The following is a 24,254-nucleotide window of genomic DNA, read 5'->3' as shown; positions in this document are numbered from 1 at the left end:
CAGAAAGATACATGTCCTCATTTTATTTATCGTTAGCCATGTCGAGTGTATTATACACACTTTGTAAGTTTGGCTAATTCAACAAAATATGCCAAATTCAAATAGATATCGGATATTTTAAGTGTTCAATAGGAACAACCCTAAATTTGGATGTCTAAATGAAATATTGTGTCAACTTTAGATATCTCTGTGTGTTTAGCCTAGTTGTCCTCATGGTTCACATATATGGTGTCAGGGGCGGATCTATGTAGTGGGTTGGGGGTGGCACGACACTTATACTCTCGGGTAAAATTTAGTATATGCACTGGTACTTTATACAGAAATAATATAATAAAATACAAAGTGGCACCGGAAGTCACAAATTGACTGTTAGTGTTGGGTTTAATTGATAGGTTGAATGGGAAATGGAGGGAAAAGAAGTGGAGGGAAAATTGAGTTGTTCCCTCTTGCTTTATGAAATCAGCATTTGTCCCTCATAGGTGGTGGAAAGAAAAGTTCTCCTACTTAAAAGTAGAAACACTCATTCGTGTTGCTAAAGGGTCAAGAAGAGGGTCTCCCCTCGCGCCGTCGTCATCGCTCGGCTCGGATTTGGATTTGGATTTGGATTTGGTCAAATGATCTGATTGATTGATAATCTTTTTGGACCAAATTTCTTTTAATTTTAATTATTTAATTAATTATTAATTAATTAATTAAAGATCCTGACCTGCGACCCGACCCGTTTTCTTTCTTTCCCGGATTAATTTAAAACATTTCCCTCCGTTTTTCCAACGAAATTTTTCTAAAAGGTTGCAAACTTTTCTGAAAAGTTGCAAACCTTTTCCCAAACAGGCTATATATTTCTGTTGATCCTCTGAATTTTTCCTTACGAAATTTTCTGATATTCATCTTCTTCTTTTTCTGCACTTCTTAAAACGCTCGTGTGATATACTACCTTCGAGTGGTTCGCAGTCACCTTAATTTGTTGTACCGCTATTTTAGTGAGTAAATCGTTCTATCCTGGGAGGAAAGATTCCAAAACCTCGGGTACATTGAGGGGAATAATTTCCTTAAGGACACACTGTGAATTCAGTGGGCTCGATTTGGTTTTCCATATGCTGTTCATATTATTTTCCAGTTTCTGTTAATTTCGTTTTCTACAGTTTTACAAAATCTGTCCAGTTTCTGTTTTCTGTTTTCAGATTTTTTTTTTACTGTTTCAACGTTTTTGCAATACAGTTTAGTAACAATCTTAAGGAAATTAGTGCTTATATATTTTAATATGTATTCTGTTTTAGAGACTAAAACCTTCTGGTTTTCTACTCCGTTGGAATTTTTCTACTCCAACTTGAAGAACATAAAAACTTCGTTGGATTATTAAAGTTCATAATAGTGACGCGATTTGAAGAACATAAAAACTTCATCGTGAAGCAGATTCTGGAAAAAGGAATATATATATATATATATATATATATATATATATATATATATATATATCTTCTCTGTTAACTGTTCTGCTTCATTTGCCATTTATTAAACAGTTTGTCAATTATTGGCAGTAAAGAATGGAAACAGAAAGTGATGTTAATGCTCCTAGTGGAACTGCAACTCTTGGTGCCACTGCTGGTACTACTGTTGGCACTACTGTTGGGCCGACAAATGTTGCGTCGTCAAGCCGTCCAACTGCTGCACACGCGATGGCACCGACAAAGAAACCAGGGAAGTTTTCTGGTATCAACTTCAAAGGATGGCAGCAAAGAATGTTCTTCTGGCTGACTACTCTAGGCATGCAGAAGTTCACAAATGAAAATCCTCCTGCTACTGAAGAGGGAATGCCTGAAAACCAGCGCTTTATGATTACTGAGGCTTGGAAGCATGCAGATGTTTTGTGCAAAGGATACATCCTTAGAGCACTAGATGATGATCTGTATAATGTCTACAGTTCTGCCAAAACTTCAAAAGAATTATGGCTTGCACTCGAAAAGAAGTATAAAACTGAAGATGCATGCTTGAAAAAATTCGTGGGTGCCAAGTTTCTTGACAACAAGATGACAGACAGTAAAACTGTTGGAACCTAAGTTCAAGAACTCCAAGTCCTTATCCATGACCTTATTGCTGAAGGTATGGTGATCAACGAGGAATTTCAAGTGGCTGCTGTGATTGATAAGTTGCCTCCTTCATGGAGAGACTTCAAGAACTATCTGAAACACAAGCGTAAGGAAATTTCGCTGGAAGATCTTGTGATTCGCTTGAAGATTGAGAAAGATAATAAAGTTGTTGAAAAGAAAGTCGCGTGGAAATTCAACGATTATAAGAGCGAACATCGTTGAAGAAGCTGCTCCAAAGAATAAGAAAAGGAAGAAACCTTTTGGAAAGAGTAAGGAGCAGAACAAGAAAAAATTCAAGGGCAATTGCTATAATTGTGGGAAAGCTGGCCACAAAGCCACAGATTGTCGTCTCCCGAAAAAGGACAAAGGAAAGGGACAAGCCAATATGGTGGAGAAGAATGATGACATGGATGATCTGTGTGCAATGCAATCGGAGTGCAATTTGGTTGGAAACCCAAAGGAGTGGTGGCTTGATTCTGGTGCCACTTGACATGTTTGCGCTGTAAAAGAAGCATTTGCAACCTATGCTCTCGCTGGACCCGAAGAGGATCTGTTTATGGGAAATACTGCAACAGCCAAGGTTGAAGGATATGGGAAGATACTTTTGAAGATGACTTTAGGCAAGGTGCTGACTCTCAACAACGTTCTGCACGTTCTAACAATTAGGAAGAATTTAGTTTCAGCCGGACTACTCATAAAAAACGGGTTTAAGTGCGTGTTGGTTAGTGAGAAAATTGTAATAAGTAAGAATGATATGTTCATAGGAAAGGGCTACCTCACCGAGGGCCTTTTCAAAGTCAATGTAATGGTTGTTGTCAGTATTAATAAGAATTCAGCTTCGTCTTACTTATTGGAGTCAAATGATTTATGGCATGTTCGTTTAGAACATGTCAACTACAAAACCTTGCGAAAATTGATTAATTTAGAAGTATTGCCTAAATTCGAGTGTAATAAATCAAAATGTGAAATCTGTGTTGAATCTAAGTTTGTTAAACATCCATATAAGTCTATTGATAGGAGTTCAAATCCTTTACACTTAGTCCACACAGATATATGTGATATGAAGTCAATACCATCACGCGGTGGGAAAAATTATTTTATAACTTGTATTGACGATTGCACTCGATATTGTTATGTGTATTTGCTTAATAGTAAGGATGAAGCAATTGATGCATTTAAGCAATACAAGAACGAAGTGGAAAATCAATTGAATAAAAAGATAAAAATGATTAGAAGTAATAGGGGTGGAGAATACGAATCTCCTTTTGCAGAGATAAGTTTAGAATATGGAATTATTCATCAAACTACTGCTCCCTACACACCACAATCAAATGGAATTGCGGAAAGGAAAAACCGAACATTAAAGGAAATGATGAATGCTTTATTAATAAGTTCCAGTTTACCGCAGAACTTGTGGGGGGAGGGGGGGGGGGGGGGGGGCTATCCTTACAGCTAATCGAATACTCAACAGGATGCCTGTAGACACGTGATTTTTGACCCTCCCCGTGTGTTTCACCTTATAGTGTTTAAATATTTTTTTTAATTTTAATTCTTGACGTGTCGATTTTATTCTATTTTTATTTAGTAGGCTTATTTGCGAAAATCAAAAAGAACAAAATATTTGCTATTTTTAGAGTATAAGTTTTGTATTTTAAAGAAAGAAAATTACAAAAATATGCTTTGTAGGTTTTAATTTTGCTTAGACAGTTATTTATTTTAAGATTTTTTTTTCTTTCTTTTCAGTTATCTAGAATTAGTTATTAAATATATATATATATATTTGTTTTTATTTATTTATTTTTATTTTTACATTAAAAAAAAAATGATGAGCAAATGGGATTACACCACCTCATCACATAATGACAAAGCTCCGTAACAAACCTTATCACAAAAATAAGAAAAAGGGGGTCACGTTTTTGGTGGAAACATTTTTTCATAAAAAGGGGATAGCAAAAAGGGGGCCCGCGGATTTAGGGTCTGTTTTTGTGCACAAAGGAACACGTGAATTGGGGGATTATTGTTAGGGGTGGGGACCACGAAGGGACCTATATCATATTCAATCAAAAAAAAAAAAAAAAACCAGGAGGAGCATCGTTAAATATAGAGAGCAGCTTTGTTTTTTTTTCGGGGGGGACTGCCTACTCTTTTGATAGCAGTAGCCCACTATACTTCTCTTCCAACACCTGAACTTTCAGCCGTCATCCAACACCATATGAGCTCCACCATTAGCTCATCATCTTCATCTCCCTTAAACATCCAAAGTTTATGAAAAACAGAGTACCTTGAATCCACTATGATTTCGGGTCTCGTATCTCGTTTTTTGGGCTGAGTTAACGAGGTCGAGGTTGTTGTTTGAAGTCCTGCTTGGGGTTTCTGGCCGCTGGTTCCGCTCAATGTCGCCGGTGAAATATGCGGGTCAATAGCTTCATCGAGTTCCTGTAACTTAAACAAAGATTCATCTATACAAAGGTCCATGGTCCTGTTTGCTTTCAAGTTTAGTCCGCATTTTTCCTCTGTAATCCAATGCTTGGAGATATAAATAGTTATCAATACAATGAAGGAAGTTTTACGCCATTAAGGTCCACTTCTTACTTTTCCTCTTTATTTTTTATTATTACTAGTTCATATATGTCTGTTGGATTTTCGTTTTCCTCTTAGTTATTTTTGAGCCGTTGATTTTGCATAATCTTCGTTTCTGTGTAAGTTTGGATCATGCTGATGTTTAAATGGGGTTATAATACCTTCATGGACCTTTATTTGAACTACTGGACATAAAGTGTTTTGCTGGGTCTTTATGTTGGATTAGATTGTGGAAGATCTTAATATGTTTAGAGTTTGGTGTTGGGTTTAATGATTATTTGAGTTTGTTGGATGGATGTTCAGATTCGTGTTTTAATATGGATAAAATATAGTTGGTCAGCTGTTTAACTTTGGTATAAAAATCAGATGTTTAACTTGGTTACGTAAATCAGTTTTTTTTTTTAGTAATCAGTTGGCCACTAATTTAACTATTAAAAAATCAAATCCAAAAGCTTTAGTAAACTTGAGGCGCAAATTACAAGTTGTCTTGATTATGTAAACGTGCGCGCGATGTGATCGCGACAATAAATTAATAATAACCAAATAATTTTAAGTTTCGGATTTTAGAGACAAATAATTGTCTTTAACGCTAGATGAGCTTTAGGCGCGTTTTAAGATGTTTGTTTCGATTAAGAATGCGGCTACGCATCTTATTTCGAGACACCCTAATAACTCAAGGATGCGGTTACGTACCTTGGCCGAACTCTTTTTAATAATTAATTTTGTTTTGAGTAAGAATGCAGTTATGCATCTTATTTTGAGACGCTTAAAAAATCCGGAATGTGGTTACGCATCCGAATTAAAAAAAAGGGTAAAAAGTTCAATAAATAAAAGTACGAGCAAATCAAGGCTTGGGAACATAATTTATCCAAAATAGATTAAGCTAAGTATAAGTCGATAAAGCGACCGTGCTAGAACCACGGGACTCGGGGAATGCCTAACACCTTCTCCCCGGTCAACAGAATTCCTTACCCGGTCTTCTGTTTTCGCGGACCATAATAAAGAGTCATTTCCTTTTGATTAGGGATTCATAAGGTGACTTGGAACACCAAAACTCAATTCCAAGTGGCGACTCTGAGTAAATAAATAATCCCTTTTCAAAACCGTCACTTCAAATGGAAAAACCCTTTACTAATAAAAACCTGCGCGTTTATAGCGCGGGGGCGCAAAAAAGGGGTGTGACAGCTCTGGCGACTCTGCTGGGGAGTTAACCAGAATTCGAGCTTTGTGATATTGCCTTATACTTGGCTTTTATTATTGTTATTTGGATTTATTGTGTTTTGTTGAGCCTAATGTGCTAATTACCGCTCATTTATCGCTTTGATATTGTTGAACTGTATTATAAACTGTCTTCTCTCGCGCACCCCTCTGAATCTCTGAAACACTTCACACACAGTCACAGGAATGCAGTTATGCATCCTAACTTTCTGTCAAGATAAAGCCGGAGTGTCTTGGCCCCCGGTGAAGGATTTTAGTCACACATGTTAGGCGGGACAGGATAAGCAATGAAGTCGGAATAGCACTGCTACCGACAGTATTGCCCCTCCCCGGCACGAGTTGTCCGCTCGGGTGACCCAGTCTAGACACCTTTGCCATTAGGTCTTAAACCTAGCAGAACTGAAAACGCAGAACTGATATCCCTAGTAGGCTACGCTTATCTGCATCACGTGCATTTGACTTAGTGGGACTCGGCACAGGGGCCGGGTCTGACTAGGACAGGTGACCTTTTATCAGACCAACATGTGCATCCAATGTGCTAATTGTAATATACTTGGGAAGTGCCTGATTGTTGACCGGCTTTAGGATAACCAAGGGGGTTCGAGAGAGATAAATATCAATGACTTTTGGGCCATTAAAAAAAAAAAAAAAAAAATTGTTTAGCCCTACCCTTCTCGAAAAAAAAAGGAAAAAAAAAAGGAGAAAAGAAAAGAGAAGAGGTCAAATATCATCCCCATTTTTTTTTTTTTTTTTTTGAGTTTATACGAACTACGCGAGCCTGATTCTCACCGTCCGTGAGATACGTAGGCAACTCTCTTCGAGTTCGGCCCCACCTTCTCAGGTTTGAGAGGTTCATTTGTGTCATTTGTGTAGTCCTTTTGTCCATTTGTGTCAGGTTAGTTTGTCAAAACAATAAAGATACTAAGTCACTTTGCAGAGTCCTTGTCATAAAATTAAACGTACCCACGAATCGGTGACAGGGTATTTAGACAATTCACTCTAGGTTTGGTTTTCAAGTCCAATGTTGGGCAACTTTGTTGAGTTTTGCTATCTGGGTCACGGTAGACTGCTGTAAAAAAAAAAATACAGAGATTGATTGTGATTTTTCTTGCCTTAGCTTTTAAAACCACATATTTTTCTATAAGTTTATTTGTCGTCCACGTGCATTCATGAGTCCAAGTCTAAAAAGGTCATTACTTTCATATCCAACAGGTCTATATGAGTCTTAACCATGTATTTACATCCATAGGTACAACATGTTTTATCCGGGCCGTGGGAAGTGTCAAAAGAGGAAGCGAGATGGGAGTATACCACTTCAGGTTGTTCATGAGGTCCCTTGGAAACTTTGGACATGGTGGAATGAAATGGATGTGCTAGAACACACAAAGATCTTTAAGCATATGGGGTTCTTGACCAACATTATGAAAATCGACCCTAGGAGGGACGTGATTGATGCTTTGCTATCCTTTTGGGACCCTACAAAGAATGTGTTCCGATTTTCAGACTTCGAGCTGACCCCTACCTTAGAGGAAATTGCTGGCTATACCGGACTTGGTGAGAACCTACACCGCCAAAAACTTGCAGCCCCAAGACTTATTTCTGTGAACAGTTTCCTCACAAAAATGAACATCGCTAAGCGCAAAGAGGATGAGAAGAAAAAGGGCAAGGAAGAATTTCTGGATGAGGGTTGGGAATCCCTGGACAAAGGATGGGTTTCTTTAGAATTCTTGTATGAGAGGTACGGGAGAAGAGACGGGTTTGAGAGGTTGGGAAAGAGGCTCAGTAATAAAGGAAATTTTGAAATTTGGAAAGACCACAGTCGTTTTGCCTTCATGGTGGCATTTTTAGGAATAATGGTCTTCCCAAGACGGGGGCAGAAAATCAACATCCGTTTAGCCGGGATAGTAGACGTCTTGACCACAAAGAAGGATCATACCATTGTGCCAATGATCTTAGCAGATATTTATCGGGCCTTGACGGTTTGCCAAAAGGGAAAGGGTTACTTTGAAGGGTGTAACATATTATTGCAAATGTGGATAGTGGAGCATATCTTCCGACCCCGTCATGTGGCAAGATTTGTTCATGATCGGAGTGATTACATTTCAAGCTATGAAACTAGGGTAAAGGATTATAAGCAACCGGACGGTGTGGAGGCATGGATTGGAGAATTTCGTTCATTAATGTCAGATAAGATCACTTGGAACTTCCCTTGGTTCCCTTGGAGAGAAGTCATACACACATCTACACATCGCCCGTTTCTCTTATTGATGGGTATAAGGGGTGTTCAACCGTACGTACCATTACGAGTTTTACGACAATTGGGTCGGCGCCAGATAATACCTGTAGTAGAAGACATGACGAATTTTGTATTTGAGGTAAGACCAGAAATCCCCTTGCCTGAAGGATTGGTTGTGGAGATTTGGAATGGCTGTCGGGTAATGACATTCGATACAATGGTTACCGAGCGTCATTCGGGGGAAGTGCATCCGGGATACCCTATATGGCTCGAGAACCAACCAGTTGTGAAAGTTCAACCCAAGAGATCCGCAAAAGGGCCAGTAGATTATGAAGCCGAAATGGACATAAAAATCGCGATGGCGATGAAGGAGCACCATGCCGCCAATCTACTCTTACAAGCAGATTTAGAGCGTGCTAGAGCAAGCTTGGCCCAACAACAAATGGAGTATGAGGAAAAGATCAGACAAGCCCGTTTAGAAGTAGGATCAGATTATCAATCCACACTGCAAACTATACACACAGACCTGGAGCACGCTAGGGCTATAATTCAGCAGCGGGATGTAGAAATTGCCGAGGAAAGGGCCAAAACGGCCGCACTACAGGGAAAGCTTCAACTGGCCACGATTAGGGGGTCACAGATAGCGGAACGTGCTAAAATTATTAGACAAGGTTTGCAAGAGAGATTGAGCATCCTTGAAGAGGATATGCACCAACAGCAGAATGAGTTTGAACGAAAAGAAGAACAGTTTAAAAAAGAGAAGGCTGAGTGGTTACGCTCCCAAGATAAACTTCACGAAAAATTGGAGGAAGCAAAAAGGAACTTGGCTCGCCAAAATATAGGCTCTGATATGTCTCAGTTAATTCAGGAGAGGGAGATGTTACAGGAGAAATTAGAGTCAGTGACCGTGCGTGAGAAAAAGGCGAGAGAAGAGGCCGCTGCCCGTGAGTTAAGGATAAAAGAATTAGAGTACAAATGTGGGACGGTTCGAGGTAGGGTCCGAGGTATGGCCATTCGCTCTTCACAAGCAGGTTTGGAATATGAAAGATTGGGCTACGAGCAGTTTCATTCGCAAATACCTACCTTTGTCAATCATCTCACCCGTGCACTGCAAGGTTTATATAAGGATATGGGTGGCCAGCTGAATCAGAGTCATCATGAGGGGGACAAGGAATAGAAGTGTCGATGCAGTCAACGTGTTCGTCTTTTACCTTTTGCTCTTTCATTTTTCTTTTGAGTCAGCGTTACGTTGTCTTTAGTACTAGTGGAGTCGATTTTATTTCATTTTTCATCCTTTCTTTGAGTCTTTGTAAAAGTGATGGAATGAAAGTTGAAAATCAATGGAAAAGATTTTGTTTTCAAAATAACCCAGCTATTTGTACGAACTACGTTACGATCTGATTCATGTTTTCAACATGATACGTAGGCAACCCCCAACGGGTTCGATCGAAGCTTCTAAAACCTGCAAAAAAAAAAAAAAAAAAAAAAAAAAAAAAAAAAAAAAAAGAGAAAGGAGAGGTTGAAAGAAAGAAAGGGAGAAGAAGAAAAGAGAAATGAGCGATGAAAAAAAAAGCGAGGCTGCACCTAGATAAGCCGGGATGAGACATAGGGCCTGCCATGGTAGAATTGATACATGCATATGAATGAGTGATTATGAATTGCTTAACCCTAACATTAGCTGTTTTACAGAGAAGAGTTAAGGTAAAAGTGGTTGGTTTGTGGCCATACTGGCAACGCATCATTATTTCACAAGGTCAAAGGGCAGTATCGGAATGACGGAAGGGACTTCGCTACCGATGATCAACATGGGGGATGAAACGGAACGGGTGGCTCAACAAGAATCTGCCATCGCCGAGGAGAATAGAATTCTCAGGCAACAAATGATTGAGATGTTGCAAGGATGGTCGAATGGTCAACAACCTCCTCAGTCAATCCCTGGGTTCCCCGACATCACTTCCGTCGCACAGGCATGCTCACAAGCACCGTTATCTACTGCGGAAGACCCGGTATACCCACCTGGGTTCGGTCATTACACCAATTTGCCGAATACGGCGGAAACTTCTGTAGGTCGTCCTCCAAGGGTACCAATCAGGACCGATCATTCCGGGATTGCAACCACTGGGCCTGCCTACACATACTCACTGTCTAACCCCAATCATGTTGCAAATGTAAGACCCGTTTACACAATACCGCCACCTGCGGTTATGCAAAGGTCAAACCTTGTGCCACCATCTGACATCCGTCAAGAGCAGCATTTTGCACCCGATTTTGCATTTGGGGCTCCTGATCCTTATCATCAGACTCTACATTTTATTCCTCTAATCGATTCTGAAGGACCTGCTAAGAATGCGGTTACGCATCTTGGCCATGAATATAGAGGTCCTGCTAAGAATGCGGTTACGCATCTTGGCGCTGAGTATGGAGTTGCTACTAAGAATGTAGAGCATGACGAAATGGTTAGGAAGATGAAAAGTCTAGAACAAGCTATAAAGAACTTGCATGGATCAGGAAGCTATAAAAGCGTTTCATACAGTGATTTGTGTATGTTCCCGAGTGTTCACTTACCTCCGGGGTTTAAGACACCGAAGTTTGACAAGTACGATGGGCACGGTGATCCCATAGCTCATTTGAGGAGATACTGCAACCAACTGAGAGGAGCTGGGGGTAATCAGGAATTGCTCATGGCTTACTTTGGGGAGAGTCTGACTGGTTTAGCTTCGGAATGGTTTATTGATCAGGACATTGTGAAATGGCATACTTGGGATGATATGGCAAATGAGTTCGTGCAACAATTTCAGTACAATATTGATCTGGTTCCTGATAAAAAATCTCTAACCAACCTGAAGAAGAAAGTTACCGAAAGTTTTAGGGAGTTTGCGGTTCGTTGGCGTGAACAAGCTGCAAGGGTAAAGCCACCAATGAGAGAAGGAGAGATGGTGGAGACTTTTCTCCAAGCACAAGATGAGACATATTATCAACACATGATCCCAGCCTTAGGAAAACCGTTCATTGAGGCCATTAAAATGGGAGAAATAATAGAAGAAGGAATCAAAACAGGACGCATTGTCGGCTTTGCCGCGTTGAAGGCAACAACCCAAGCCATTCAAAATGGTTCAGGGAGTTTTGGTGGAAAGAAGAAAAAGGAAGACGTAGCTACGGTTGCGCCTGGGCTACGGCGAAACCCGAGGGGCCCGCCTCGCCAATACACTCAACCCCAACCCCAACCCCAACCCCAAAACTACACCCAAGATCCATATAATTACCCACAACACTACTTCCCTCCCCAAAACCCACAATATTCTATTCTGCCCCCTCAGTACCCCATATACAGTACGCAGCCATATGTCCAGCCCCCTTGTTACCCGCAATGGCGTGCACCAACCCCGCAAGTCCGTCCTCCACCTCCACAGACTTACCAAGGCCCTCCCAGATCCAATTTTCGGCCCAGGCCGGAGTACAAAAGGGCAAATACGGTCAAGGATAACTTTACCCCCATTGGGGAATCATATGCTGATTTGTTTCAGAAGTTGAGGGCATTAAATGTTTTAAGCCCAATTGAAGGAAGGATCCCAAACCCTCCTCCGAAAAATCTTGATTACTCTCAAAGATGTGCTTATTGCTCTGATACCCCGGGACACAATATAGAGAAATGTTGGTATTTGAAGAAAGCAATCCAAGATTTGATTGATACACAACAAATTGTGGTGCAAAATGCAGATATACCGAATATCAATCAAAACCCACTACCAAATCATAAAGAAACAAACATGTTGGAGTTGATCTATGGTAGTGATGGGTCTGATGTTCCATACAAGCCTATCATGAAGATTGAAGCAGGCGTGGAGAAATCAGTAAATGTGGCAGATTCCGCAAAAACAGCACCTTTGGGGTTAAATGAGGTTACAAAGAGACCAATCCAGTCAGACGCGATGAAACCCTTATTGATTGTGAAGGGAGCTCTAGAGAAGGTTGGGGCAAGTCAGGGAAAACCAAAGTTGATCGTGCCAGGGGTGTCGAGCAGGCCTATTTTAACTGTCAAAGGGGCGTTCACCACTCCTATCATTATTAAGCCAGTGACACAACTTTCAATAGTTGATGCTAAGGCGGTTCCCTGTAATTATAATCAGACTATGGTTACTTACCAAGGGAAGGAAATCATCAAAGAAGTAGACGAAGTAGGGGGCCTGACTCGTTCAGGAAGATGCTTCGCTCCGGAAGAGTTAAGGAAAACCAAGCAGGTAAGGGAAGGCCAAATACCCGTTAAGAAACCAGTAACAGAGGAAGAAGCTGAACAGTTCTTGAAAAAGATGAAATTGCCAGACTATTCCATTGTGGAGCAATTAAGGAAAACCCCTGCTCAAATCTCTTTGTTGTCTTTATTAATACACTCAGATGAACACCGCAAAGCTTTGTTGAAGATTTTGAATGAAGCTCATGTCCCTACTGAGATTACGGTTAATCAATTGGAGAAAATTGCTGGGAGGATCTTTGAGGTAAATAGAATCACTTTCTCAGATGATGAACTACCCGTTGAAGGTACTGGACATAACCGAAGCCTTCATATTACTGTAAAATGTGAGCTTTCCTATGTCACGAGAGTTTTGATTGATGGGGGCTCTGGTGCAAACATTTGTCCTCTGTCAACCTTACAAAAACTAAATGTAAGTACTGAAAGAATTCGACCAAATAATGTGTGTGTTAGAGCTTTTGATGGAGCGAAAACTGACGCCATCGGTGAGATAGATCTTGTGCTTACAATAGGGCCTGGTGATTTTACCATAGATTTTCAAGTATTGAACATCAATGCCTCCTATAATATGTTGTTGGGAAGACCGTGGGTACATATGGCTGGGGCAATCCCATCCACATTGCATCAGATGATCAAGTTTGAATATGATAGGCAGGAAGTGATCGTTCACGGGGAAGGGGATTTGTCCATTTATAAAGACTCCACTGTTCCCTTTATCGAAGTGGATAATGCTGATGAAACACTGGTGTATCAAGCTTCTGATATAGTGGTAGCTGAGCAGATCCCTGAAGGGAAACCCATTCTGAGACCGCAGTTGCCTCCAACATCTGTTATGGTGGTAAATGAAATGTTGAAATATGGTTTTGAGCCAGGAAAAGGCTTGGGGGCTTCTCTACAAGGTATGGTTTATCCGGTGTGTCCACGTGAGAGTCCAGGTCCATTTGGTCTGGGGTTCAAACCAACGGCTGAAGATAGAAAGAGGGTTAAAAAGCGAAAAAAAGAAGCATGGTCACTTACTAAGCCTGTGCCACCAATCTACAAGTCCTTCGTCAAGAATACCAGCAGTTTTTCCCAGCCAGTACTGGATGTGGATTTTGGGTTGATTGGGTGTTTCCAGAACTTGTTTGTTGAAGCTGATATGGTTGAAATGGGAGGGGGTCCCAGTAACGCGGATGTGCAGTTCATTGGCCATGATGTCCAACTCAGCAATTGGGAAGTCACTCCTCTCCCAACCAGGAAGGAGTTTTGGTAGTTTGTTTTGTTTTCCTTTCCTTTATCCGAGTTATTCCAGGGTTGTAATTCGGATTTTTATCTTTCGCTTGTTTTAATGTTCAAACCCTTCTATCCTTCTTTTCAATGAAATGCAATTTGTTTTTTTCCGTAAATTCTAATATGTTTGTTTATTTTCTTTTGTACAGTTCTGTTTGTGCTGGTTCTAATGATATGACATGCATGCGGAATTCTCAGCCAGATTTTAAAATCCGACCTAACCATGAAACAATGAACCAAGAAGTTGAATATGATGAAGAAGAAGTATTTCAGGAAATAAGCAGGGATTTGAAACACTTCGAAGATAAAACGAACCCTAATTTGAATGAAACCGAAGCAATCAATCTAGGAGATCAAGATAATGTCAGGGAAACTAAGCTAAGTGTGCATGTTCAACCACATTCCAAGAAAGAATTAATCCAGGCTTTGTTTAAATATAAGGATGTTTTTGCATGGTCTTATGATGATATGCCGGGTTTAAGTACTAAATTGGTGGTTCACAAATTGCCAACTGACCCCACATTCCCTCCTGTGAAGCAGAAATTAAGGAAACTAAAATCAGACATGAGTGTGAAGGTTAAAGAAGAAATCGAAAAACAACTTGAGTCCAAAGTCATCCGAGTCGCTCGATACCCTACTTGGTTATCCAATGTTGTCCCCGTTCCGAAGAAGGATGGCAAAACGCGTGTGTGTGTGGATTATCGTGATCTAAACAAAGCAAGCCCGAAGGATGACTTTCCATTGCCCAATATCCATATTTTGTTAGACAACTGTGCTAAGCATGAGATTGCGTCTTTTGTAGATTGCTACGCAGGGTATCACCAGATCGTTATGGATGATGATGATGCAGAGAAGACATCCTTCATCACAGAATGGGGTACATATTGTTATCGAGTCATGCCGTTTGGGTTGAAGAATGCTGGGGCAACATATATGAGAGCGATGACCACCATATTTCACGATATGATGCATAAAGAAATTGAAGTATATGTGGATGATGTGATCATTAAATCAAGAAAGCAGTCTGACCATGTCAAGGATTTGGTGAAATTTTTCGAAAGGCTTCGCAGGTACAATCTTAAGCTCAATCCAGCGAAATGTATATTTGGAGTTCCGTCAGGGAAACTTTTGGGGTTTGTAGTCAGTCGGCGTGGTATTGAATTGGATCCTGCAAAGATCAAAGCTATTCAGGAGTTACCACCGCCAAAGAACAAAACCGAGGTAATGAGCCTACTTGGGAGGTTGAATTACATTAGTCGATTTATTGCTCAACTCACAACAACTTGTGAGCCCATTTTTAAGTTGTTAAAGAAGAATGCTGCGATTGAATGGACTGACGAATGCCAAGAAGCGTTTGACAAAATCAAGAGGTATCTGTCGAATCCACCTGTATTGGTTCCTCCCGAGCCTGGGAGACCTTTAATATTGTACCTATCAGTCCTGGACAATTCCTTTGGTTGCGTATTGGGTCAACATGATGTTACAGGCAAGAAGGAACATGCAATCTATTATCTCAGCAAGAAGTTTACTACTTATGAGGCTAAGTACACTCATCTAGAAAGGACGTGTTGCGCTTTGACTTGGGTTGCACAAAAATTGAAACATTATCTTTCGTCCTACACTACTTATCTTATCTCCCGCTTGGACCCTTTGAAGTATATATTTCAGAAACCCATGCCCACGGGCAGGCTTGCAAAATGGCAGATATTACTCACGGAGTTTGATATTTCGTATGTGACTCGGACCGCGATGAAAGCCCAAGCCTTGGCAGACCATCTGGCGGAGAACCCAGTGGATGAAGAATATGAGCCATTGAAAACGTACTTTCCTGATGAAGAAGTGTCATGCCTCGAGGAGGTCATTCCGGATAACGATCCGGGTTGGAAGTTGTTTTTTGATGGGGCTGCTAACAGGAAAGGAGTTGGGGTAGGGGCCGTTCTTATCTCAGAATCAGGACAACATTACCCTGTAACAGCCCAGCTTCGATTTTATTGTACCAACAACATGGCGGAGTATGAAGCTTGCATTTTGGGTTTAAGGTTAGCTATCGACATGGGGATTCAAGAATTATTGGTATTGGGGGATTCAGACTTGCTAGTCCACCAAGTTCAAGGAGAGTGGGAAACCCGCGATTTGAAGCTTATACCATATCACCAGTGTTTGCAGGATCTTTGCAGACGGTTCATAACAGTAAAATTTAAGCACATTCCTAGGATTCATAATGAGATTGCTGATGCTTTGGCCACCTTGTCTTCAATGCTCCAGCACCCAGACAAGGCTCACATTGACCCTTTACATATACAAACTCACAATCAACATGCTTATTGCAATACAGTTGAAGAGGAACTTGACGGTGAGCCTTGGTTCCATGATATTAAAGAATATACCGAGTCGGCGAAATATCCAGCACATGCTACCAGTGACCAGAAGAGAGCTATTCGACGATTGGCAAGCGGATTTTTCTTAAGTGGAGGAATTTTGTATAAAAAGACTCCAGATTTAGGACTTTTGAGGTGTGTAGATGCTAAAGAGGCTACAACTATCATGACTGAGATACATTCAGGAGTTTGTGGACCGCACATGAACGGGTATGTTTTGGCAAAGAAAATTCTTCGAGCAGGCTATTACTGGCTCACCATGGAGCGGGATTCCATCCGTTTCGTTCGTAGGTGTCATCAGTGCCAGGTACATGGCGACTTGATACATTCTCCTCCTTCAGAATTGCACACAATGTCTGCTCCATGGCCTTTCGCAGCTTGGGGGATGGATGTGATCGGACCAATTGAGCCGAAAGCGTCCAATGGGCATAGGTTCATTTTGGTGGCCATCGATTACTTTACAAAGTGGGTGGAAGCAGTAACTCTCAAGTCGGTGACTAAAAAAGCCGTGGTGGATTTCGTTCATTCCAACATCATTTGCAGGTTCGGGGTCCCGAGGACAATGATTACAGATAATGCGGCGAATCTCAACAGTCATCTGATGCGTGAGGTATGTCAGCAGTTTAAGATTACACATCGGAATTCAACTCCATATCGTCCGAAGGCAAATGGGGTTGTGGAAGCTGCTAATAAGAACATTAAAAAGATACTGCGCAAAATGGTGCAAGGTTCGAGACAATGGCATGAAAAGTTGCCTTTTGCTTTATTGGGTTATCGCACAACTGTTCGCACTTCAGTAGGTGCAACTCCTTATTTGTTGGTATACGGGACCGAAGCGGTTATACCTGCAGAAGTTGAAATCCCGTCCCTTCGAATCACTGAGGAAGCCGGAATTGATGACGATGAGTGGGTCAAAACCCGTTTAGAGCAATTGAATCTGATTGACGAAAAGAGATTAACATCGGTATGTCATGGTCAACTGTATCAAAGGAGGATAGCACGAACACACAACAAAAAGGTGCGCCCCAGACATTTTGAAGTGGGTCAATTAGTGTTAAAGCGGATTCTTCCACATCAGGCAGAGGCCAAAGGCAAGTTCGCCCCAAATTGGCAGGGGCCATTCGTGGTGAAGAAGGTTTTGCCCAATGGTGCTTTGTATCTGACAGACATAGAAGGCACAATGTCTGAAACTGCCATCAATGCAGATGCAGTGAAAAGATATTATGTATGATTTTCATCTCCCTACCTTTGATTTACTTGTTGGGTGCTTGATATTTTTAAGGGTTGATATGACGAAGGCAGTCTATTCTGCTACCTATACATTATGTCATCCCTTGCTACCCCTTTTGAGCCATAGTTTATTTTTCTTTCGCAACCCTCGTTTGGAATCAAGCTTTTCATAAATATTATTATAAAAAAAAAAAAAAAAAAAACAACAACAACAACAAAATCAAAAAAAAAAAAAAAAAAAAAAATCGGAACTACGTCTGACCTGATTCTTGTCTAGACAAGATACGTAGGCAACCCTATTTTGGGGTTCGGTCCAACCAAAGAGAATCCAAAATTTCCCGTTTCGAAGAAACTGGGACAGAAGTTATTATTTTCTTTTTGAGTCGATTCCAAACGTTGTAAGTTTCATCCCTTATTACTTTTGTATTGTCTTTGAGCCTCCATGCCATCCTTTATTTCCAACCCTATCCAAAAGCCACGTTACAACCAAATAAAAGACCTTCAGATCAATCATTAAGAATGTCAAGGCTGAGCAAGCTATGAGTATAAGGCATTTGCATCATTGGCATCACTTGTGGCATCAGCATAAGGGAGATAGAAGAAAAATGAAAATGAGAGAGTCTTATTGGTGAAAACCCTCACGGGCACCGTAAGACGATTGTGAGTTGAGAGAATTGAAAATGAGAGTTTTATTGGTGAAAACCCTCACGGGCACCATAAGGCGATGGTGAGATGAAAAAAATATATAAAAAAATGAGAGAGTCTTACTGGTGAAAACCCTCACGAGCACCATAAAGCGATGGGGAGTTGAGAGAATTGAACATGAGTGAGACTTGTTGGTCCACTAATTGTATGAAGGCCTTGATTTTGACGCAGTTGTTGGGTGTATACATTCGGTTTCGAAGTCAAAGGGTTAGTAAGAGTTTATGAATAATTAGGAAGGACAAATCAGTCTGATTAAGCCAAAATGCATGTCATATCATTGGAGCTGGCTACAACATTCAGATAAGTTTTCCCCATTCTTTTCTTTCTCGAAGAGGACATCCTTCTGTTAACCTCTTTTCATCTTTATCTTTTATTTTGCTTTCGTCGTTTGGATTTCAGGCTTTTTCTTCGAGTCATTCTGTTGTGAGATAAGTAAGAAAGGATCACAAAACTTGCTACCAGTTTTCCCAATTGCGAAGCAAAACATCTTGGCTAGCACATGAAGGTAACAAAATTCAGTCGGCGTAAGATACTCAACCAGCTGTCGACCATTAATAAGTTTTGGATTCAGGGAAATACAAGGTTCAATAAAGTTTGAGTTAACGGACATTATGAAACAAGAGATCTATGGTCTGGTGTTGAAGTTACTTCTGAGACATTTTGGAAACCATGTTTGAGTCAGTAATGCCGTGGGTCAACAGGATGCGATAACTGTCTAAAAGCAGAGCCAAACAAGATGAGTGCAAAAAGCAGTTGCTTTCACAGACAAGCCATAAACCAACCACAAAGTTTTGAAACTCACAAATTTTTCTTTGTTTGAAACAGGGACATAAAATTTTATTCGCTGCCTGCAGGTACATTCTGAAAAATGCAAGGCGCAAGTATTACGAGGACAAAACTCAGGACCCTCCTGGAAAATGGGATTTAGGTTATCAGGACCCTCCTGGAAAATGGGATTTAGGTTATCAGGACCCTCCTGGAGAATGGGATTTAGTTATCAGGACCCTCCTGGAGAATGGGATTTAGTTATCAAGACCCTCCTGGAAAATGGGATTTAGTAACTCAGGACCCTCCTGGAGAAGGGGATTTAGTTATCAGGACCCTCCTGGAGAATGGGATTTAGGTTATCAGGACCCTCCTGGAGAATGGGATTTAGTAATTCAGGACCCTCCTGGAGAATGGGATTTAGTTATCAGGACCCTCCTGGAAAATGGGATTTAGTAATTCAGGACCCTCCTGGAGAATGGGATTTAGTTATCAGGACCCTCCTGGAAAATGGGATTTAGTTGTCAGGACCCTCCTGGAAAATGGGATTTAGTAACTCAGGACCCTCCTGGAGAAGGGGATTTAGTTATCAGGACCCTCCTGGAGAATGGGATTTAGTTATCAAGACCCTCCTGGAGAATGGGATTTAGTTATCAAGACCCTCCTGGAAAATGGGATTTAGTTGTCAGGACCCTCCTGGAAAATGGGATTTAGTAACTCAGGACCCTCCTGAAGAATGGGATTTAGTTATCAGGACCCTCCTGGAAAATGGGATTTAGTTGTCAGGACCCTCCTGGAAAATGGGGGTTAGTTCATCAAGACCCTCCTGGGAAAAGGGGGTATAGTTAAGGGACGCACTTTCTAGTTAGTACATTTGATTTTACTTCCATAATTAAATTATTTTATAGTTTATAATTTTGCTAACACTCACCAAAAAATTTCCTGGTATGAACTGGGACAGGAAATTTTGTTCGTGTTCGTTGTTTTTGGTAATTTGCAGGACCCGCCTGAAGAATGGGAAGCAAGTCAGGACCCGCCTGAAGAGTGGGAACAAGTCAGGACCCGCCTGAAGAATGGGAAACAAGTCAGGACCCGCCTGAAGAATGGGATGATCAGGAACCCGCCTGGAGAATAGGGCCACCTTTCAATTTCAAGTTCAGGAACCCGCCTGGAGAATAGGGCCACCTTTCAATTTCAAGTTCAGGAGCCCGCCTGAATAATAGGGTCAACATTCAACTGCTTTTCAATTTCAAGCTCAGGAGCCTGCCTGAAGAATGGGGTGTACTTTGGGTTGCTTTCAAGTTCAGTCAGAAGTAGCACGAGTCCCGCCTGGAGAATAGGGATGACTTTAAATTTTAAAGTTTAGAAACAAGCATGAAGGTTCAAGTCAAGATTCAAGAGAGGCTGCATAGATAGGGTCTTGTACTTGTATTTTCTTTTTAACTTTTATCTTTCATTTGATGTAATAATAGGACCGCGGACCGGAGCCTCGACAGGACCTCGCTCGACTATTCACCTCAATATGTTTCATCTCCCTTCTTACTCTTGAACTACACGTGACCTGATTCCCTTATAACCCGGGATATGTAGGATGCCCAAAACCAGGGCTCGGTTGCATTATCTTCTTTCTTTCCCTTCCTTTTAGAACAACGGTAGGGTTAAACTAGTCTCTTTGTCTACTTGTTTGTTTGAAAACTCTTCGTGTTCCCAATCAAACAGGGACAGCTGTAGACACGTGATTTTTGACCCTCCCCGTGTGTTTCACCTTATAGTGTTTAAATATTTTTTTTAATTTTAATTCTTGACGTGTCGATTTTATTCTATTTTTATTTAGTAGGCTTATTTGCGAAAATCAAAAAGAACAAAATATTTGCTATTTTTAGAGTATAAGTTTTGTATTTTAAAGAAAGAAAATTACAAAAATATGCTTTGTAGGTTTTAATTTTGCTTAGACAGTTATTTATTTTAAGATTTTTTTTTCTTTCTTTTCAGTTATCTAGAATTAGTTATTAAATATATATATATATATTTGTTTTTATTTATTTATTTTTATTTTTACATTAAAAAAAAAATGATGAGCAAATGGGATTACACCACCTCATCACATAATGACAAAGCTCCGTAACAAACCTTATCACAAAAATAAGAAAAAGGGGGTCACGTTTTTGGTGGAAACATTTTTTCATAAAAAGGGGATAGCAAAAAGGGGGCCCGCGGATTTAGGGTCTGTTTTTGTGCACAAAGGAACACGTGAATTGGGGGATTATTGTTAGGGGTGGGGACCACGAAGGGACCTATATCATATTCAATCAAAAAAAAAAAAAAAAAACCAGGAGGAGCATCGTTAAATATAGAGAGCAGCTTTGTTTTTTTTTCGGGGGGGACTGCCTACTCTTTTGATAGCAGTAGCCCACTATACTTCTCTTCCAACACCTGAACTTTCAGCCGTCATCCAACACCATATGAGCTCCACCATTAGCTCATCATCTTCATCTCCCTTAAACATCCAAAGTTTATGAAAAACAGAGTACCTTGAATCCACTATGATTTCGGGTCTCGTATCTCGTTTTTTGGGCTGAGTTAACGAGGTCGAGGTTGTTGTTTGAAGTCCTGCTTGGGGTTTCTGGCCGCTGGTTCCGCTCAATGTCGCCGGTGAAATATGCGGGTCAATAGCTTCATCGAGTTCCTGTAACTTAAACAAAGATTCATCTATACAAAGGTCCATGGTCCTGTTTGCTTTCAAGTTTAGTCCGCATTTTTCCTCTGTAATCCAATGCTTGGAGATATAAATAGTTATCAATACAATGAAGGAAGTTTTACGCCATTAAGGTCCACTTCTTACTTTTCCTCTTTATTTTTTATTATTACTAGTTCATATATGTCTGTTGGATTTTCGTTTTCCTCTTAGTTATTTTTGAGCCGTTGATTTTGCATAATCTTCGTTTCTGTGTAAGTTTGGATCATGCTGATGTTTAAATGGGGTTATAATACCTTCATGGACCTTTATTTGAACTACTGGACATAAAGTGTTTTGCTGGGTCTTTATGTTGGATTAGATTGTGGAAGATCTTAATATGTTTAGAGTTTGGTGTTGGGTTTAATGATTATTTGAGTTTGTTGGATGGATGTTCAGATTCGTGTTTTAATATGGATAAAATATAGTTGGTCAGCTGTTTAACTTTGGTATAAAAATCAGATGTTTAACTTGGTTACGTAAATCAGTTTTTTTTTTTAGTAATCAGTTGGCCACTAATTTAACTATTAAAAAATCAAATCCAAAAGCTTTAGTAAACTTGAGGCGCAAATTACAAGTTGTCTTGATTATGTAAACGTGCGCGCGATGTGATCGCGACAATAAATTAATAATAACCAAATAATTTTAAGTTTCGGATTTTAGAGACAAATAATTGTCTTTAACGCTAGATGAGCTTTAGGCGCGTTTTAAGATGTTTGTTTCGATTAAGAATGCGGCTACGCATCTTATTTCGAGACACCCTAATAACTCAAGGATGCGGTTACGTACCTTGGCCGAACTCTTTTTAATAATTAATTTTGTTTTGAGTAAGAATGCAGTTATGCATCTTATTTTGAGACGCTTAAAAAATCCGGAATGTGGTTACGCATCCGAATTAAAAAAAAGGGTAAAAAGTTCAATAAATAAAAGTACGAGCAAATCAAGGCTTGGGAACATAATTTATCCAAAATAGATTAAGCTAAGTATAAGTCGATAAAGCGACCGTGCTAGAACCACGGGACTCGGGGAATGCCTAACACCTTCTCCCCGGTCAACAGAATTCCTTACCCGGTCTTCTGTTTTCGCGGACCATAATAAAGAGTCATTTCCTTTTGATTAGGGATTCATAAGGTGACTTGGAACACCAAAACTCAATTCCAAGTGGCGACTCTGAGTAAATAAATAATCCCTTTTCAAAACCGTCACTTCAAATGGAAAAACCCTTTACTAATAAAAACCTGCGCGTTTATAGCGCGGGGGCGCAAAAAAGGGGTGTGACAATGCCCCACAGCAAAACACAACCTATTCCATATGAACTATGGAAAGGAAAAAAACCCAACTTGAAATATTTCAAAGTGTGGGGGTGTTTAGCAAAGGTCCAAGTTCCTTTGCCCAAAAGGGTAAAAATCGGACCAAAAACTGTAGATTATGTTTTTATTGGCTATGCTACAAACAGCAAAGCTTGTCGGTTTTTGGTTCACAAATCGGACAATCCCGAAACTCATGTTAATACAGTAATTGAATCAGATAACGCTGAATTCTTTGAAAACATTTATTCGTATAAAACTGAATGTGAGTCGTCAAGTGAAGAGGATCCAAGGCGTAGCAAACGTTAAAGGATATCTACTTCCTTTGGACCAGATTTTATGACATTCTTGCTTGAAAATGAGCCTCAAACATTTAAAGCAACAATGTCTTCTTCTGATTCAGCATTTTCGAAAGAGGCAGTCAATAGTGAGATTGAATTAATTTTGAACAACCATACATGGGAATTGGTTGATCTTCCTCCTAGAAATAAACCTTTAGGATCAAAATGGATTTTTAAAAGGAAAATGAAAGTTGATGGCACTATTGACAAATATAAGGCAAGACTTGTGGTCAAAGGTTATAGACAAAAAGAAGGCCTTGATTTAGTTTGACACATATTTGCCGGTAACAAGGATAACATCTATTCGGGTGTTAGTGGCACTGGCAGCCGTATATGGTCTTGAAATCCATCAAATGGATGTCAAGACAACTTTCTTAAATGGAGAATTGGAGGAATAAATTTACATGGAACAACCTGAGGATTTTGTGGTTCCTGGTAAAGAAAGGAAAGTGTGCAAACTTGCTAAGTCACTTTATGGACTTAAGCAAGCACCCAAACAATGGCATGCGAAATTTGACCAAACAATGTTGGCAAATGGATTTAAGATTAATGAGTGTGACAAATGTGTTTATATTAAAAATACTCCAAATCATGAAATCATTGTTTGTTTATATGTTGATGACATGTTGATAATGAGTAGAGATATTGCCGATGTAAATGCTACGAAGCGTATGCTCGCTAGCAAATTTGACATGAAAGACTTAGGGGTTGCTGATTTGATCTTAGGAATTAGGATCCATAAAACTCCACAAGGTCTAGCATTATCACAGTCACATTATATTGAAAAGGTACTTGATAAGTTCAAGTAAGGCTGGACATAAATATCGAAAACCGAAAAACCGAACCGAATTTCAAGAAACCGAAACCGAACCGAACTAGTTTGGTTCGGTGTTCAGTGTCCACCTTCAAAAAACCGAAACCGAAATGGCCGAACCGAACTTTGACGAAACCGAACCGAAGAACCGAAATTTAATACATTATCCAAAAAAAAATTAAAATAGTCCACGCCCATTAAGTTTAAGCAAAAAAAACCCAATTGTAACAAGCCCTCTTTTGCTTTTGTATCCCTAATTTTCCACTTCAATTGAGAAAATCAAATATCTTTAACAAAGAAATGTGACTAGGATGTGTCTTTAGGATTAATGTATGTCTTTT

General features: G+C 40.1%; 1 protein-coding gene across 1 annotated transcript; it reads left to right on the top strand.

Moving 5' to 3' along the window:
• Positions 1 to 3,653: 3,653 nt before the first annotated feature.
• Positions 3,654 to 17,248, top strand: LOC132601763 (uncharacterized). The gene is made up of 4 exons (XM_060314828.1): positions 3,654 to 4,666; positions 9,811 to 13,618; positions 13,789 to 13,919; positions 14,052 to 17,248. The coding sequence occupies exons 2-4, from the start codon at positions 9,894 to 9,896 to the stop codon at positions 17,246 to 17,248; spliced, it is 7,053 nt and encodes a 2,350-aa protein (XP_060170811.1). The 5' UTR covers positions 3,654 to 4,666; positions 9,811 to 9,893.
• The last annotated feature ends 7,006 nt before the right edge of the window (positions 17,249 to 24,254 follow it).

The sequence above is a fragment of the Lycium barbarum genome, chromosome 7, assembly GCF_019175385.1.
Source record: "Lycium barbarum isolate Lr01 chromosome 7, ASM1917538v2, whole genome shotgun sequence".
Lineage (NCBI taxonomy): Eukaryota > Viridiplantae > Streptophyta > Magnoliopsida > Solanales > Solanaceae > Lycium > Lycium barbarum.
The sequence above is the reverse complement of the archived record's forward strand: the minus strand, read 5'-3'. Positions and strand labels throughout refer to the sequence as shown.

Bases quoted from the DNA above. Each gene is read 5' to 3' on its own strand.
- LOC132601763 (XM_060314828.1), top strand. From the start codon at position 9,894: ATGACGGAAGGGACTTCGCTACCGATGATCAACATGGGGGATGAAACG. The intron at 13,619-13,788 runs GTAGTTTGTTTT...TCTTTTGTACAG, and splicing joins CCAACCAGGAAGGAGTTTTG to TTCTGTTTGTGCTGGTTCTA. The intron at 13,920-14,051 runs GCAGGGATTTGA...ATTCCAAGAAAG, and splicing joins AGAAGTATTTCAGGAAATAA to AATTAATCCAGGCTTTGTTT.